We start from the raw sequence: 17,296 nt of genomic DNA on the forward strand, positions 1-17,296 counted from the left end.
TAATTTACCTAGTTTGACTTTTATTACAACCTTAATTCATTCGTGTTCTCATGTTCTATGTCAACTAAATTAGATATTTTTGGTATATTCTAGGACACTGCCTTTAAATTAATCAAACATAGAACATGAGAGTTTACTAGATAAGGTACCTAAATAAAGATAATCTTAGGCTTTGTTCTCTTAAGAGTCTTTACCTTAAAAAATAAATTAATAAAGATGATTACAGTTTTAGCAAAAATTACAATCACTAAAAAATCAATACTAAGTAACTTTAAAGAGCAAATATAATAGAGATAAAATATTTTTTTATTGAAAATTTTTTATAGCCTTACAGTCTTACACTGCCATATTCCTTTGATAAAAAAAATTTTTATTGAAATTTTTGTATAGCCTTACAGTCTTATGCCATATTCCTTTGATAAAAAAAATTTTTATTGAAATTTTTGTATAGCCTTACAGTCTTACACTGCCATATTCCTTTGATAAAATATTTTTTTTATTGAATTTTTTTTTTTAGCCTTACAGTCTTACATTGAATTGAAATTATTTATACCTAATATTAATTTATCTATTCTATTTGTTCTTTAAAGGTACCGATTTTTTCGAATATAAAAATTATTTTTACTTATTCCCTATTTATACTTTGTATATTACATCTCTGGCTCCCAATTCCCACTCATTTCCACTACCAACTTTTTAATATCCTCTATTCCTTTTGTTTATCCATTTGCGTGTTGTTTGGTTGATCAAAACTAAATTCTATAGCAAACAATCTCTGACATGACATGAGAACACAACCAAAATCGACATAACATTAGCATGAAATCAACACAGCATTAAACCAACCTTAATACGATCTGTTTTGATAAATTAGTCAATTTGTGTAATAATCCTACATTTTACATACTCCATACTGTTTGTTACTTATGTATATTACTACTTCCGTTCTTGAAACTTCGACTCACTTACATTGCACTATTTACATATCATGTTTGACTTGCTCTTTTTGCTATTTAAAATAAATAAATGTTTGTATATAAATATATTATAAGATTCATCACAATATCTATTTTCATAATATAATTTTGTTACAGCTTTTATTAATAAACAATTAAAGATATTAATGGTCAAAGTTACGTCTTGACAATTGACAAATATGTCGATAAAACTGATACATTTAAAAAAAATTAAGAGAGGGAGTACTTTTTACATGCTACATAATTTTGTTACATTATTACCTATGTTACATTAGATGAACACAAGACTAAGGCCTTGTTTAGTTCACCTTATTTTTACTTATTTCAGAAAAAATAAGTTCAGATCAGATCATCGTTTTACGTGCAGTTTTTTTATCGCTAAATATCTTTAATTTCGTAATTAAAAAATTCTGAAAATCACATATTAATAAAATACACATTATCACGAATCTAACAAGACCCCATTTGATACATTTTTTCCGTATAAATTATCGTATATTTATGGTTAAATTTTGATCAAATCTGACATTCAAATCAGACCAGATCAGATCAGATCATATAAGTTCAGATAAGCAAAACAAGACTTAAACATCAACACAACATGGGACGACTATTTGCAATTTGAATTTTACATTCAAAATGTGCATATGCATAATTGGGCGTGGGTAATGGGTATATTCAATTTTACATTCAAAACAAGAGCTGCTAGAAACTTCCGCAGGAAGCAGCATAACTCAGACACAAAGTAGAAGGAGAGAAGGCAAGGCAAAGGTGGTGAAATTGAGTTCTACTTGAGCAGTTTTAGTCCAGCCATCTAATCGAGACCCGAACGAACCTAATCGGCTCCAAGTTTGGACACACAGCTGCTGTCATCCCAACTATTGAAAGTCGGTATTTTATACTCAGCCTTAATCTCCTTATAAATGAATTTTGCAAGTTATTGTGATGAATTTTATGGAAAATTATTGTTCCAAGATTGTATCTTGATGATTTTATATGCTTCTAGTGTTTTTTAGAGAAGATAAATTGGTATTTGGTATACCCACTTGTTCATGTCTTGTATTTTTCTCTCTGTTTGTTGGGGTTTCCACGAATGTCTTTTTAATTTGTTTGCTTGAGATTGGTTGTTTGCCCATTTTATATCTCATTTGGGAAATGAGGTCGTTAAGCTTCTGCTTCTGTTTCTGCTTGTGATTGTGTATTTTGTTTTGTTTTGTTTTGTTTTGTTTTGTGTGTGCATTTTTTCCAACAATATAAAGACAAAAAATTGTCATCAATTTCGTATTAACACTGTACATGTCTGTCTTTAGATTTTGTTAATTAGTTGAGATATGGAGGGGAAAGGAGGAGAATGGCCGGCAATAGGAATCGATCTTGGAACCACCTACTCATGTGTGGGAGTTTGGCAGCATGATCATATCGAGATTATCACTAACAATCAGGGTAACCGAACCACGCCATCTTGGGTTGCATTCACCCAAAATGAGCGCCTTGTCGGTGAAGCTGCTAAGAATCAGGCTGGTCTTAATCCTACTAATACTATCTACGGTTAACCCTCTCTCTCATATATATGGCATGTAATGTTGCTAATCAAGACTAGAATATTTCTTAGAGCTTGAAATTAAATTTGCATACTTTTTTTGACAGGAAATTTGAATACTTTTTTTAACCTTTTTTATTTGATAGGATGCAATATGTTTGTTTTAAACTTGTTTAAATGGTATAAAATAGAGATTTTAATAAAAATGTTTGGTTGAAAGAAGATTTTGCCTGTTGGAGTTTTAAGGAATAGTGGTTTGTATAAATTGTTGTGGAGTTACAACTTTATAGACAACCAACTAACATCTAATTGCAGCAAAAAAAAAAAAGCCCTTGTGTGTGATATCTGTAAGCAAATAATTATTCGTTGTGGCACTGTCCTGTGATAAACTCTAATGTTGTGTTTGGTTGAATTTAATATTTATTCCGTAGTTTTGAACTCTTCTTTCTTTGTTTGATTCGGTGGAAAGTTACAAGAGAGAAATAAGAAAATGGAGTTCACTAAATGCAATGCAATGCAATTTGAAAAAAAAATAAAATTATTTCTACTAACTAAAGACTGGAACAGAAATAAATTTAATAGTGAGGAAAAGGGTGCTAAATGACATCAAGTATCTCTTGAAAATAGTTTATCAAGATAAATGTGGATACTGATCAGTTCAATCCTCATCTATAACAGATGCAAAGAGGCTAATGGGTCGAAGATTCACTGACGAAACAGTTCAAAGTGACATTAAACAATAACTCTGGCCTTTTAAGGTTCTTTCCTGCCCTCATAAGGACAACAAGCCTATGATTGTGGTTAGATTTAAAGGTGAAGAGAGGCATTTTGCTGCTGAAGAGATTTCTTCCATGATCCTCATGAAGTTGAAAGAGACTGCTGAGTCCTTTCTTGGTACAGAAGTAAAGAATGCTGTCATCACAGTCCCTGCCTACTTCAATAGTTCACAGAGACAGGCTACAAAAGATGCTGGCACAATAGCCGGGATTAATGTCATGCGGATCATCAATGAGCCAACTGCTGCTGCCATTGCTTATGGACTTGAGAAAAAGGCTATTGACAGTAAAGGATTAGCAAGAAATGTTCTTGTTTTTGATCTCGGTGGTGGGACTTTTGATGTCTCTTTGATAGCTCTTGGGAAAGATTCGTTTGAAGTAAAAGCTATTAGTGGGAATAGTCACTTGGGTGGAGGTGATTTTGATATCAGATTGCTGAACCATTTCGTGGCCGAGTTTAAGAGGAAACATGGTATGGATATAAATGGCAACCCAAGAGCTCTTGCAAGGTTGCGAGCTGCTAGAGAGAGCAAAAAGGGTACTTTCATCAGTCTTGGAGACTTCCATTCAATTAGATAGCCTTCATGATGGAGTTGATTTCTCTTCAACCATATCTCGTGCTCGATTTGAAAAGTAAAACATGGATTTGTTTAGGGATTGCATGGACCCCGTTGAAATGTGTTTAAGGGATGCAAAAATGGAAAAGTCAAATATTAATGATGTTGTTCTTGTAGGTGGATCAACTAGGATTCCCAAGGTTCAACAACTTTTGCAGAATGTTTTTGGTGGAATGGAGCTTTGTAAAAGTATCAACCTAGATGAGGCTGTTGCTTATGGAGCTGCCATTCAAGCTGCTATCTTAAGTGGTGTTCGGCATAACCAGAAATTTATGCTTGTCGATGTTACTCCCTTGTCAATTGGCACTAGAGTTGTCAGTGGAGAAATGGAAGTCGTGATTCCAAGGAACACACCAATTCCAACAAAGATGGAGAAAAAATTTACAACTGTTTATGATAACCAGACCAGTGTGTTGGTTCCTGTGTATGAGGGTGAAAGGCCCGTTGCCCGGGAGAACAACTTCTTGGATGAATTTGTCCTCTCTGGCATTGCTCCTGAACCAAAAGGTGTTGCTCGCTTGATTTATTGCTTCAGTATAGATGCCAATGGCATCTTGACTGTGACGGCAACAGATAAAGGCACTGGAAACCAGAATCAGATAACCATTACCAATCATAGTGGGAGATTATCTAAAGAAGAGATTGACAGGATGGTTGAGGAAGCCAAGATGTACAGGGTTGAAGATGAGGCGCACAACAAGGCTGTAAAAGCTAAGTTTAACTTAGAAAACTATCTCAATAATATGTGGGATGTTGTGAATGGTCCTTCTGAAGAACTGATTACATGTCGAGGCAAAAAGATTATGGTACAAACTATAAATCAGACAATTGAATGGCTTGATTGGAACTCCCACCTAAATGATTCTTCTAAGTTTGAGCAGAAGTTGAAAGAGCTTGAGAGCATCTGCAACCCTGTCATTGCTGAGATGTCCAAGAATGATGCTCCTGTGAGCCGTAAACTCCCCAAAACAGAGAATATGTAAAAAGAATTGAGGTGAGTGCAGATTAGTAGAGGATAATGAATCTACCTATCATCAACAGACTACAGGGTTCTGATTTTGTTGGTTCAAGGTCTCTAATGGAAATCACGGTTCTGTTTTGCAAGTCTTTGCATACTGTTATGTTGCCAGTAAGTTTACTAAGTTGAACAAAGTATTTGGCTAGTTTTGCTATTTTCTCTTTTCCTCTTGTTGATGAATCTGCTGGTTATATGCAGCTTAAGTTACTGTCAGCTTTTTCGCCATGGCTTTAAGGCTTTTTACTTTACTAGTAGTATGTAAATTACATTTTGGAACAATTGTGGATGATGTATTAAATTTAGCAGTTAGTATTAATCAACATGATTATGAGTATTACTGACTCTATGTTCTCAAGTGATTGTATGTAACCGTAACTTGACTATCACTTTGCTTAAGCTTATGTATGCTCCTGAGTTGTACTTCCTTAGACAAGAGTTTTGCTGTTAGGATCAGGATGGTTTCAGCCTCAAATCTGTAATCTTCTATTTCCTATAATCTTTGCTTCATACTAATACAGTAACACATTCGTAGGAATATGTAATATTAGAGTATATTTGCATTGCTAAACACTATATTTTCATGCACTTACTAACATAATCAGCAGAATTATAATCTTGATCACGGGAAATAGAAACTTCATTGTCTGTTTCAAGATATTTCATTTCTGATGATGTTATCTGAATCCACCTACTTAGGATGAATTTGTTTTTCCTTGAAAAATACTATATGTAGTACTTGTTCTTTAATGTAGTCTACTTGTGAAGTATACATGAGTTCTATGGTGCCCATAGTTTTGCTCATTTAAAAATTGAACAAGTGAAAATAAACAAATTTATTCATAGAAGTTTTGCTTTTCTACAAATTTTCATGGTTTTATTTATTTATTTTTTATACAAGTATATATATATATATATATATATATATATATATATATATATATATATATATATATATATATATATATATGCACACTAATCGAATTCCCACACACCATGTTAGTTTGTCTCATGCACAACAAAGTTGATTACGCACCCAAACTGAATATGTTAGTACTTAGTCTGATAGAAGACTAAGAAGAGTTCTATTATGTGATGGTGGAATACTTACATTGCTAAAAAAGAAAAGGGGGAAAAAAATAAAAATTAAATACTAAATAGGGTTGTCATTAAGGGTAACTTAAGGGTTAGCATTGACATAGATTTGTGTGATTAAAAAATTAAAGAAAAAAATAGCCTTTAAACTCGTCTCTTTTGAATGACAACTGAAGTGACTTTTTTTTTTTGAAAAGGTGCTTTCCTTGAGACCCTCAAGACTTTTATTTAACCAAGTTTTGACACAAGTTATTAAAAAGAAAACCAAAAGACATAGAAGAGATAATATAGCCTACAGAGCACACTCACACCAATTTCTCTTTACACTTAAATCACTGAAATCTTCAAAAGCTGGATGATGGAAGGGAAAGGAGGAGAATGGCCGGCAATTGGAATCGATCTCGGAACCACATACTCCATGTGTGGGAGTTTTGGTTGAGATTATTACTAATAATCAGGGTAACCGAACTACGCCGTCTTGGGTTGCATTCACCCAAAATGAGCGCCTCATTGGTGAAGCTGCTAAGAATCAGGCTGGTGTTAATTCTACTAATACAATTTACGGTATGCCTTCATCGTCTTTCTCTCTTTTAAGCCATTAGCCATGTTATTACTCATCATAAGCTCAGTGCCTCAGTTGCTTGAAATAATGATATACACTTACAAAATTATAAACTAGTACTTTAATGGTATTTACATTCTTTATATATGAACTTTGATAGGTTCTCAACAAATAATAATGCAAGTCCATGACATTATGACTTTGATGTGGGTTTCCATCCTATATAATTATATGCTAGTTGTCCTGAAGATCTCCTTTTTAGCAATCTTGATCACCAGCCTTCTTGCAATATTTTCAAATACTCTTACATTATATAATTTTTTTTTTTAAAAAAAAATTCCTTAAAGAAATTTTGGGGAAAAAAAGAATGTGTTGTTAACATTTGTTTTATGATCAGTATGAGAATTCTTTTATTCCTACAGAACAGTACTTATAGCTAATCTAAGAACATTAATTTTGCTAACTGTCTGCAAGTCATTTATATTTTGGAATGAGTGTTGATGATAAAGCAATTTATGTAAGATCAAGTTGAATTGACTCCTTTTTTTTTTTTCTTCTTATAATCTATGACAGATGCAAAGAGGCTAGTTGGTCGGCGATTTACAGAGGAAACAGTTCAGAGTGACATAAAACTCTGGCCTTTCAAAGTTCTTTCCTTCCCACGTAAAGACAATAAGCCTATGATTGTGGTCACATATAAGGGTGAAGAGAAGCATTTTGCTGCTGAAGAGATATCAGCCATGATCCTTGTGAAGATGAAAGAAACTGCAGAAGTTTATCTTGGTACAGAAGTAAAGAATGCTGTCATCACTGTACCTGCCTACTTTAATGATCTGCAATGACAGGCGACTAAAGATTCTGGCACTATTGCAGGGATCAATGCCATTCGTATCATCAACGAGCCAACTGCTGCTGCCATTGCTTACGGTCTTGAGAAGAAGGCTGTTGAAATTAAAGAGGCTGCAAAAATGTTCTTGTTTTTGATCTTGGTGGTGGGACTTTTGATGTGTCTGTGGTACATGTTGCTAAGGTTTCTTTCGAGGTTAAAGCAATTAGTGGGAACACACACTTGGGAGGTGGTGATTTTGATAGCAGATTGGTTAGCCATTTTGTGGCAGAGTTCAAGAGGAAGCACAATCAAGATATAAGTGACAATCCAAGAGCTCTTTCAAGGTTGAGAGCTGCCTGTGAAAGGGCGAAGAGGACACTTTCGTCAACTACTGAGACTAGTATTCAATTAGATTGCCTTTACGAGAGTATTGATTTTTCTTCAACCATCTCCTGTGCTCGATTTGAGAAGTTAAACATGGATTTGTTCAGTTATGTTATAGACCCTGTAGAAAAGTGTTTGAATGATGCCAAGATGGAAAAAGAGGATATTCAAGAGGCTGTATGTGTCGGTGGATCTACTAGGATCCCAAAAGTCCAACAGCTCTTGCAGGATTTCTTTGATGGAAAAAAGCTCTGCAATAGCCTTAATTTAGATGAGGCTGTTGCCTGTGGGGCTGCCATTCATGCTGCAATATTGAGTGGTTTTCGGGATAGTGAATGCTTTTTGCTTGTAGATATCACTCCCTTGTCACTTGGAATTAGTACTTATGGTGGTGACATGAGTGTTATCATTCCAAGGAACACCCCAATCCCAACAAAGAAGATGCAGAATTACTGGAATTCTGAAGACAATCAGACTACTATCTTAATTTCAGTGTATGAAGGAGAAAGACTCATTGCCAAGGACAACAATCTCTTGGACGAGTTTGATTTATGTGGTATCAAACCAGCCCCTAAAGGTGGTGTTGGATTAATTGTGTACTTTGAAATTGATGAAAATGGTATCTTGATCGTGACAGCAGAAGAAGAAGGCACTGCAAACAAGAATCAAATAACCATCACTAACCACCGCGGGAACTTATCAAGCGAGGAGATTGATATGATGGTGAAAGAGGCCCAGAAGTATAAGGCAGAGGATATTGAGAAAAAGAAGGTGGCCACAGCAAAGTTAAACTTGGAGATATATGTCAGCAAAATGTGGGATATCATGAGTGGTCAATTCTGGAAAAAGATGGTGATGCAGAACAAGAATATGATTGAAGATGCAATTGAGCAAACAATTCAATGGCTAGATTGGAATCATGATGCCACTGATACTTCTAAGTTCGAGGACAAGTTGACTGAGCTCAAGAACATTTGTGACCCTGTCATTGCTAAGATGCACCAGAACGACTCCCATCTGAGTGGTACTGGTAAGATCCCCAAAATCAAGCCAAACTAGGCTTAGCAAAAATAAGTTATAGTTGCTTATAAGTGGTTGCTACTTTTGCTTAATTGGTTCAGCTCTAAGGTTCTTAAATTCTACTTTTGTATCTAAGCACCATTGTATGGGATCATCTACAGCTACAGCTAGCCTTCAAGTACTAGTTTGATGGCTCTAAATTTATTTTTGGCTTACTTGTTGTTTACAATTATACTTCCAAGGGAGTTGCTGAATCAAGTTTTACTAAAGCATCCTTGGTTTATTAATTAAACATGTATTCGGCAATGGCGTATAGATTATGTATGGTCCATAGATTTGTAAATGAAAGTGTTGTTTGTTTAATCACAATTTGACTATCGTAATTTCAGTGATCTTGATTTTGATCTTTATATTGCTTGGAGGCTCACAAGTTGGTAGGTTTAATTCTGCCATGTATTTATCTAGCATATGAAATATCATATATTAACACTTTTTTCCCCTGCTTTTTGTTTGGCATTGAGTACCATGCCCTCCCAAATTCTGTATGTGAGTGTGACATAAATTTACTTGTATTACTCTTTAGTAATATCTAATTAAGGAAAGATTATACGAAGTAAATTCGAAATTTCTTACTTTCTTTTAACTTTTTCCATTTCCTTTTTCCTAGTTGTATGCAGCTTTCTTTCCATTATTCAAAATTAACTATTTTTAAGATTATTATTGCTCCAACTTAAATACCAAATACGTAGTACTATTGTGGATTTGTGGGAGTATTTAGCCTAATATAAAGAGTCCCCTCAAAATAAAAGAAATTAAAAAAAAAAGCCTGATATTAAGAGATTTTAAGATTCAGTAAAGAGTCGAAACAAATTCTCTCTCCAAATGTACCTCGTCCTATTCCTACTACTAGAATCCCCGACGTTTTTTTTTTCAAATTTCCGACGCTAAACTTTGAAGTTTGAACTCAAATAGTAAATCAAACACTGAAGATGGGATGCAAAGGCGAAGGCGATGGCGGTTGGCCAGCAATAGGAATCGATCTCGGAACCACTTACTCTTGCGTTGGAGTTTGGCAAAATAATCGTGTTGAAATCATTATCAATGAACAAGGAAACAGAACGACGCCTTCTTGTGTCGCTTTTACTCAAACTCAACGCCTTATTGGCGACGCTTCTGTTAACCAGGCTACCACTAATCCTACCAATACCATCTTTGGTACTTTTTCTCCATCCTCCAAGTTTCTTTCTTTCTTTAATATTTTTTAATTTACTGCTAATTAAGAGTTTAAACTAATCATACTCATTAAATTTGGTTGAGAATTTTTTTCCACAATAATAGAATTTTTGCTAGATTAATTAGTTAATTTTGTGGTGTTGTGAACAAGATAATATACTCTGTAGTTGATTTAATTGAATTTTATTTAATGGAACATAATGTTACTACATTTTTTTTTTGAGGGGACATAATGTTACTACATAGGTGTTCTTTTGAGAATTATTAATCTAAGATGATGCTTGTACACTCAAAGTCAATTTTCATTCATGTAATTATTGGTTTTAACCATTTTTTTGTAATCAAACATTAATCCAAAAAGTATGAAGAATGTTTAAGACTGAAGAATCTATGTCAATTTCTCTTAATGTTTAGTAAGTGCATAATCCTTCTCTGCTTTTAGCTTTATTAAAAATCCGACCGAGGAAGGTGTATGGACAATATTAATGTCTAGTCTTAATAATTTGTAAGTGAACTCTGAAAGTGTCTTGAGGAATTAAGGAAGTGAATTATTTCAGACTTGTATGTTTATCCATCTCTCAATAACCTTTCAAAAGTTCAATATTGGGTGCTAAATTGCTAAGGAGCAGACAATATTTTGAGAAAATTGCATCATGTTGCAACAATGTGCATTAGTTTGTAGCTATTTATTAAGGGTATTTGTTTAAAAAATTGCATGGTCATATACTTCATTTTCTTCTTTTATATTTATATTTTCAATTCACTTTCTAGTTACATTCTCTGATTATCCTATATATTACAGAAGCAAAGAGGCTTGTTGGAAGAAGATTTACTGATGAAACAGTGCAAAATGACATTAAACTCTGGCCTTTTAAGGTTATTCCCTCTAAAGACAATAAGCCGATGTTTGTGGTCACCTACAAGGGTGCAGAGAAGCAATTTTCTGCTGAGGAGATATCTTCAATGATTTGCAACGTCAGGCAACTAAAGATGAAAGATGAAAGAGATTGCAGAGGCTTATCTTGGCATGGAAGTGAAAAATGCCGTTGTCACTGTTCCTGCGTACTTTAATGATTTGCAACGTCAGGCAACTAAAGATGCTGGCACCATTGCTGGAATAAATGTATCGCGTATTATAAATGAGCCTACAGCTGCAGCCATTGCCTATGGCCTTGACAAGATGGTTGCTGACAACAAAGATATTGCGAAGAATGTGTTGTTTTTTGATCTTGGTGGAGGGAATTTTGATGTATCTTTGGTAAGGATTGAGAACGGTGTATTTGAAGTGAAAGCAATAAGTGGGAACACCCACCTTGGAGGAGGGGATTTCGATAATAAAATGGTTAACCACTTTGTGGCCGAGTTTAAGAGGAAGCATAAAAAGGACATGAGTAACAACCCTAGGGCTCTTGGGAAGTTAAGAGCTGCGTGTGAAAGGGCAAAAAGGATCCTCTCATTATCCCCTGAGGCTACTATTGACATTGACTGCCTTTATGAGTATACTGATTTCAAATCGACCATCTCCCGTGCCAAATTTGAAAAGTTGAACATTGATTTGTTTACAAATTGCATGGATTCTGTAGACAAATGCTTAACGGATGCCAAGATTGAAAAGAGAGACGTTCATGATATTGTCCTTGTTGGTGGATCAACTAGGATTCCGAAGGTACAACAGCTGTTGAAAGATTTCTTCAATGGAAAAGAGTTGTGCAAAAATATTAACCCTGATGAGGCTGTTGCCTATGGTGCAGCCATACAAGCTGCAATCTTGAGTAAAGCACGTATAAATAATGACAGTGTACTGATAGATGTCACCCCCTTATCTCTAGGCATTGAACTTTATGGTGGTGATCTATGTGTCGTAATACCAAGAAACACAACCATTCCAACTAAAAAGGTACGCCATGGACTTACAACTCCCCGGTGTTATATGACTAGATTGGATTTCGATGTGTATGAAGGGGAGAGGCCTGTTGGGAAGGAAAACAACTTCTTAGGCGGGTTTACTCTTTCAGGGCTTCCTCCTGCTCCAAAAGGCGATGTAATGGTGACTGCCACCTTTGAAGTTGATGCCAATGGTATTCTGACAGTGTCAGCAACAGAAATAAACTCCGGAAAACAAGACAGAATTACTATTACTAACCATAGTGGGAAGTTGTCAAAGGTGGAGCTGGATAGGATGACTAAGGATGCTAGGAAATACTTAGCTGATGACATGGAAAACAAGGAGGCGGCCAAAGCAAGATTTGCCTTAGAGAATTATGCTGATAACATATTGGATTTGGTGCAAGATAGTGAAGTTCATGAGCAAGCCAAGAAAAACATAGAAGATGCTATTGAGAAGACGATGCAATGGCTGGACTGGAATTGCCATCTTGTCGAGGCTTGTATGTTTAAAGAGAAACTGAAAGAGCTTGAAGGTATTTGCAATCCTCTTGTTGCACAAATGCAAATGACTGAACTGGAAGGTCGCTGACTGCTGGTCCTGCCATGCATCCTGATATGAATTAATGTACAGGTCATCGAAGTTGGTTAATTAACTACGGATTTTGCTTATTTTTCTGGCCTCTTCCATGATTTACACGATTTTTGTAGCTTAATGCTTGGCATGATTTACTGGTGTTGCATATGTTGGACTCAGAAACACACACATTGTCTTTTGTTATCTCTGATATACTAGTACATATCAATTTGAGCAATTTTCTAGAATTAAATAACATTATAATGCTTGCTGCTGCTTTTCTCTGCTTTGTACTACAATGTTTAGGTTCTGCAGATGAGGAATTCATCTTCACCTGATCTAGTCTTCAAGTGTGTTGACTGTTGAATGAACATGTGATGAAGTTGTAAATATAAAAGTGGTTCGATGTGATCTTATATATTCAGTATTGATACCGTGTTAACAAATAAAACTGAAGCTTTCTTGTTGCCGTGGATGTTACATACAGAGACACCGAGAGGACCTCAATTGGTTAACCAACAAATCTTGTATGCGTAGAGTTAGAATAATCGCCTTACCACACAAGTCTAGGAGGCTTGTCTACAGAGTAATTGAAGAGTGACATGTTGATAAACGGCTTTCCTTTTGCAATTTAGCCTCAGATCGTATGTTTATCTTCTGTACTATCTTTCACCAGAATATATATTACTGTTGTTTACTCCAATCCATTAATGTTAGTCCACATTATGTCTCACTGATTTAAACATCCAAGCCTTTCAGAAATAGTACAGAATTTTCCTTTAATTAAAAAAAATAAAAATAAAAAGAAATAGTACAGAATTTGGCTAACAGCAAGATCTAATGTATCTCACAAAGAAATTCAGGCTAAAATATTTCCGTATCGGCTTTAATTCAAGCTTGATAGTCATATATACATAGACGTCAAAGGCTAAGATGTCTAGACTACCCTAGTTACAGTGGAAATAGAAAACAAAAAAAAAAACAAAAAAATTGCCTAAATTGAGTTAATTTTCCTAGCAGATTAGTACTGGTGTAATGATATAAGTACACGCTTAATCATCAATGTCAACAATACAAGTATCAGAATCACTAGGTGCCACTTACCCTAGCATTCGGTCGCATGCTTGCAACAAGAGGGTCACAAATGCTCTGTAGCTCTCTCATCTTTTCTTCAAATGTCCATGTTTCTGTGTGAAGATAATTCCAATCTATCCATAGCATGGTCTTCTCAATAGCTTTACTCATTTTCCGCCTGTCCTTGAGCTAATTTTCTTACCATGATCTCTGAGCAGGTCAGATATAGTTTTAGTGTACTTCTCCAAATCATTCCTGGCTTTAACCCTTAGACCTTGCCAATCATCCTCGAGCTTGAACTTTGCAGCATCCTGCATCATCTTATCGACTTCTTTCTCTGACAATCGCCCACTACGATTTAAAAATGGAATCCCATTCATACTTCCAATTTCCAAATCTTGGTTAGAACATTTCAAAATGCCATCAGCGCTGATTTCAAAACAGATGTTTACTTTAGGAACGCCTTTGTGTCCAGGAGCAATATTATGGAGTTTATAAACACCCAATGAACAATGGTCTTTGACTTTGGATCCCTCACCTTCAAAAACCTTAAATGAAGGTGTGCATTGGTTGTCCTCTGTAGTACAAAGTAGCTTTTGCGTCCTTGTTGGGATTGGAGTGTTTCTCGGGATAACAATACCCTTGTCTTCAGGATCGTAACAATACTCAATACCAAGAGAGTATGGAGTGACATCAACAACCGAAAAACTCATGTGATCTGTACCACTCAGGAGTGCAGCCTGGGCGGCAGCACCATAGGCAACAGCCTCTTCAGGATTGATGCTTTTGCAAAGCTCCTTCCAACAGAAAAAACCTTGTAACAGCAGCCCAACCATCGGAATCCTGCTTGAACCACCAACTAGAAGAATTTCATTGATATCATCTTCACCAAAATTAGCATCCACTAAACATTTACAGCAGAGGCATAAACACTCCTCAAACAGATCCATATTCAACTTCTGAAAGTGAACACGAGTAATGGTTGAAGAAAAATTAAAGCCTTCGAAAAGGTCATCAATCACAATACAAGTTGACGTTGCTGTAGACAGGATTCTTTTTGCCCTTTCACAAGCACCTCTTAGCTTCTCAATTGCCGTATAGTTCTCTCTAATGTTCTTTCCATACTTCCTCTGAATCTCAGTCACATAGCATTCAATTATTCTGTTGTCAAAGTCTCTTCCTCCCAAGTTGGTGTCTCCACTTACTGATTTGACTTCAAATTTTGCATTCTCAATAATGACCAATGAGACGTCAAAAGTACCTCCGCCAAGATCAAATACCAACACATTCTTTCTATCATTTGTCATCCTGTGAAGGCCGTAAGCAATGGCAGCAGCCGTTGGTTCATTGATAATGCGCATCACATTCAGCCCAGCAATTGTTCCAGCATCCTTAGTTGCCTGACGCTGTAGATTATTGAAGTAAGCTGGAACAGTAACAACAACATCCTTCACAGAAGTGCCAAGATAGGCCTCTGCAAATTCTTTCATTCTGCAGAGGATCATAGCAGAAATCTCTTCTGCTACAAATGACTTCTCTTCACCCTTGTATGTCACCACAATCTTGGGTTTTATTTCTTCAGCATTGACTTTAAATGGCCAGCGCTTCATGTCTTTCAGTAGAGCTTCGTCATTCGATTTCCTGCCTATTAGCCTCTTTACATCTGCTATTCAAGAAGACACAGAGGATGATTGCATAACCAAATTAAAGTAATTTATTTCCATCGAGTATGAAGATAATAAAGCCCTGTAACCCATACTACATATAAACTGCTATTCAATGAATACTTATGAACTTACAATTTGATGTAGACATGCAGTAGTTTAACATCAGTGAAATAAACTCTAAATCTCTGATCCAAAATCAGATATATATGAACATCAATGAACTCTGACAGCATACAGCAAATTGAACTATGTAATACAATGTCACATTAAGGGATCTATATGTTCAAAATCTCCAAATCAATCACATAAGAAAAATATTAGATTACTCACAAAACAGTTCATTTTCTTTTCTATTGAATAATAAGTTCAGAAACATTATTGTTCAAATGGAGTCATCATATCCTTTACAATAGCTAGTCCAAACGGCCATACAATTCGCAACAACAGAAGAGCATATAGCCAAACTAATTCAGTGAATGAATACTAGCTAGTACGACATAATTCGATTGTTAGAACATCAAGATCAACATCATGAGTCATGACACCCAAAAAAACTTGCCTCACTAGAAATATTTTTCGAAGTCTACCAAAAATTTAAGGGATATTCCCTGTTTCTCATGGTGAGAAACGAAATTTGTTTCTCATGGTGGCATTTTCGTGAATAAATCAACAACTTTTTCAGTATTGTGGGCTCCACATTTAAAAAAATTGAATAAAGTTGTTGATTTATTTACGAAAATGCCATGTGAGAAACAAAATTTGTTTCTCACCATGAGAAACTGGGGCATCCTCAAAATTTAATACATGAATTATTTGCTTCTCATAGTTGTGTAATTTATAGCCATTTATGTTAATTTCTGTAATTTGCACACACATTTTATCCAGTGATTTCATATATTCTTTACAAATTATATAATGCACTTCCACCTAAGTTGACAGTCGTTACTTCCCTCTATCAAGAAAATTGCTTCTTCCATTTTTTCAGTAAGGACAATTAAATTTTTCATAATCTTCCTAAAAAGAATATTTCAATTAAATTCTTCATTTTACTTTGAATTTTTCTTACAAATTTGATGTCTAGTATCCTAAATAATCAAACCAAATATTTTAGCTCTCTAAGCATTAATTATCAAGAAATCCCATAATTTGGTAAATTTAAAAAAAAATCAAACCTAGAACTCGACAAAATTATCAAAAACTGTTATTCAATAATCAAGATAGAAGATTAAATAATTAAAGTAATAAACCCAAAACTCAACAACATCAAAAACACCTATTTATAAACAATGTTACTCAATATTCAAGATAACAATTGAAAACAATTAATAGCAAAATCTACTGAATATGATGTTTAAATAAAAGAGCAATAAAGTTACCAAAAATAGTATTGGAAGGATTAATATGAGCTTGATACTTGGCAGCTTCTCCAATAAGGCGTCCAGTCGGTGTAAAGGCAACACAAGACGGCGTCGTTCTATTACCATGATCGTTGGGAATTATTTCGACCCTTCCATTTTGACAAACTGCAACACATGAATAAGTCGTCCCGAGATCGATTCCTATCGCCGGCGACGGAGTTTCAGTGGTAAATTAGAACTACCAAAAAAAGTTTGATGATATTGTTATCATTAGGGCTGTACACAGTTTGGTCTGGAACGTAACCAAACCGTAATTTTGCGGTTTGGTTTGGTTTGCGGTTTGGAAAAATATGGTTTGCTTTCGATTTTTTGGGAAATACGGTTTCCGGTTTGGTTTGGTTTTTCAAAAATTATAAACCAAACTAAACCGTAAACCAGTAAACCGCATTGTAATATTTAAATAATTTTTAAATAAATTTAAATAGTTATTATATATTATAAAAAAATAAAAAAAAAATAAAAAAAACATGAAAAATCATTAGAAGACTATACGGTCAGTATACTACTATACTCTATACTGAATCTCAAATATCAATACTTAAAATTTAATAGGTCATATAACTATAATATAGTATGAATTATTTTTTTGGACAAATGTATTATGTTTTTTTCCACTATTAATTTGTTA

General features: G+C 34.8%; 1 protein-coding gene and 3 pseudogenes across 1 annotated transcript; 3 read left to right on the plus strand and 1 right to left on the minus strand.

The window, feature by feature from the left end:
* The first annotated feature begins 1,934 nt into the window (after nucleotides 1–1,934).
* Nucleotides 1,935–5,424, plus strand: LOC110725691 (annotated as a pseudogene).
* Nucleotides 5,425–6,330: 906 nt separating this feature from the next.
* On the plus strand, nucleotides 6,331–9,005 carry LOC110725402 (annotated as a pseudogene).
* A 412-nt stretch (nucleotides 9,006–9,417) lies between these two features.
* Nucleotides 9,418–12,648, plus strand: LOC110725694 (annotated as a pseudogene).
* A 362-nt stretch (nucleotides 12,649–13,010) lies between these two features.
* On the minus strand, nucleotides 13,011–16,840 carry LOC110725698 (heat shock 70 kDa protein II-like; the record flags this gene model as incomplete). The annotated part of the gene is made up of 2 exons (XM_021905175.1): nucleotides 13,011–15,246; nucleotides 16,627–16,840. Coding segments are annotated over 2 exons (1,710 nt in total), but the record flags the coding sequence as incomplete, so codon positions are not given.
* Nucleotides 16,841–17,296: the final 456 nt, after the last annotated feature.

Source organism: Chenopodium quinoa, unplaced genomic scaffold (genome assembly GCF_001683475.1).
Source record: "Chenopodium quinoa cultivar QQ74 unplaced genomic scaffold, ASM168347v1, whole genome shotgun sequence".
In the NCBI taxonomy this organism is placed as follows: Eukaryota; Viridiplantae; Streptophyta; class Magnoliopsida; order Caryophyllales; family Amaranthaceae; genus Chenopodium; species Chenopodium quinoa.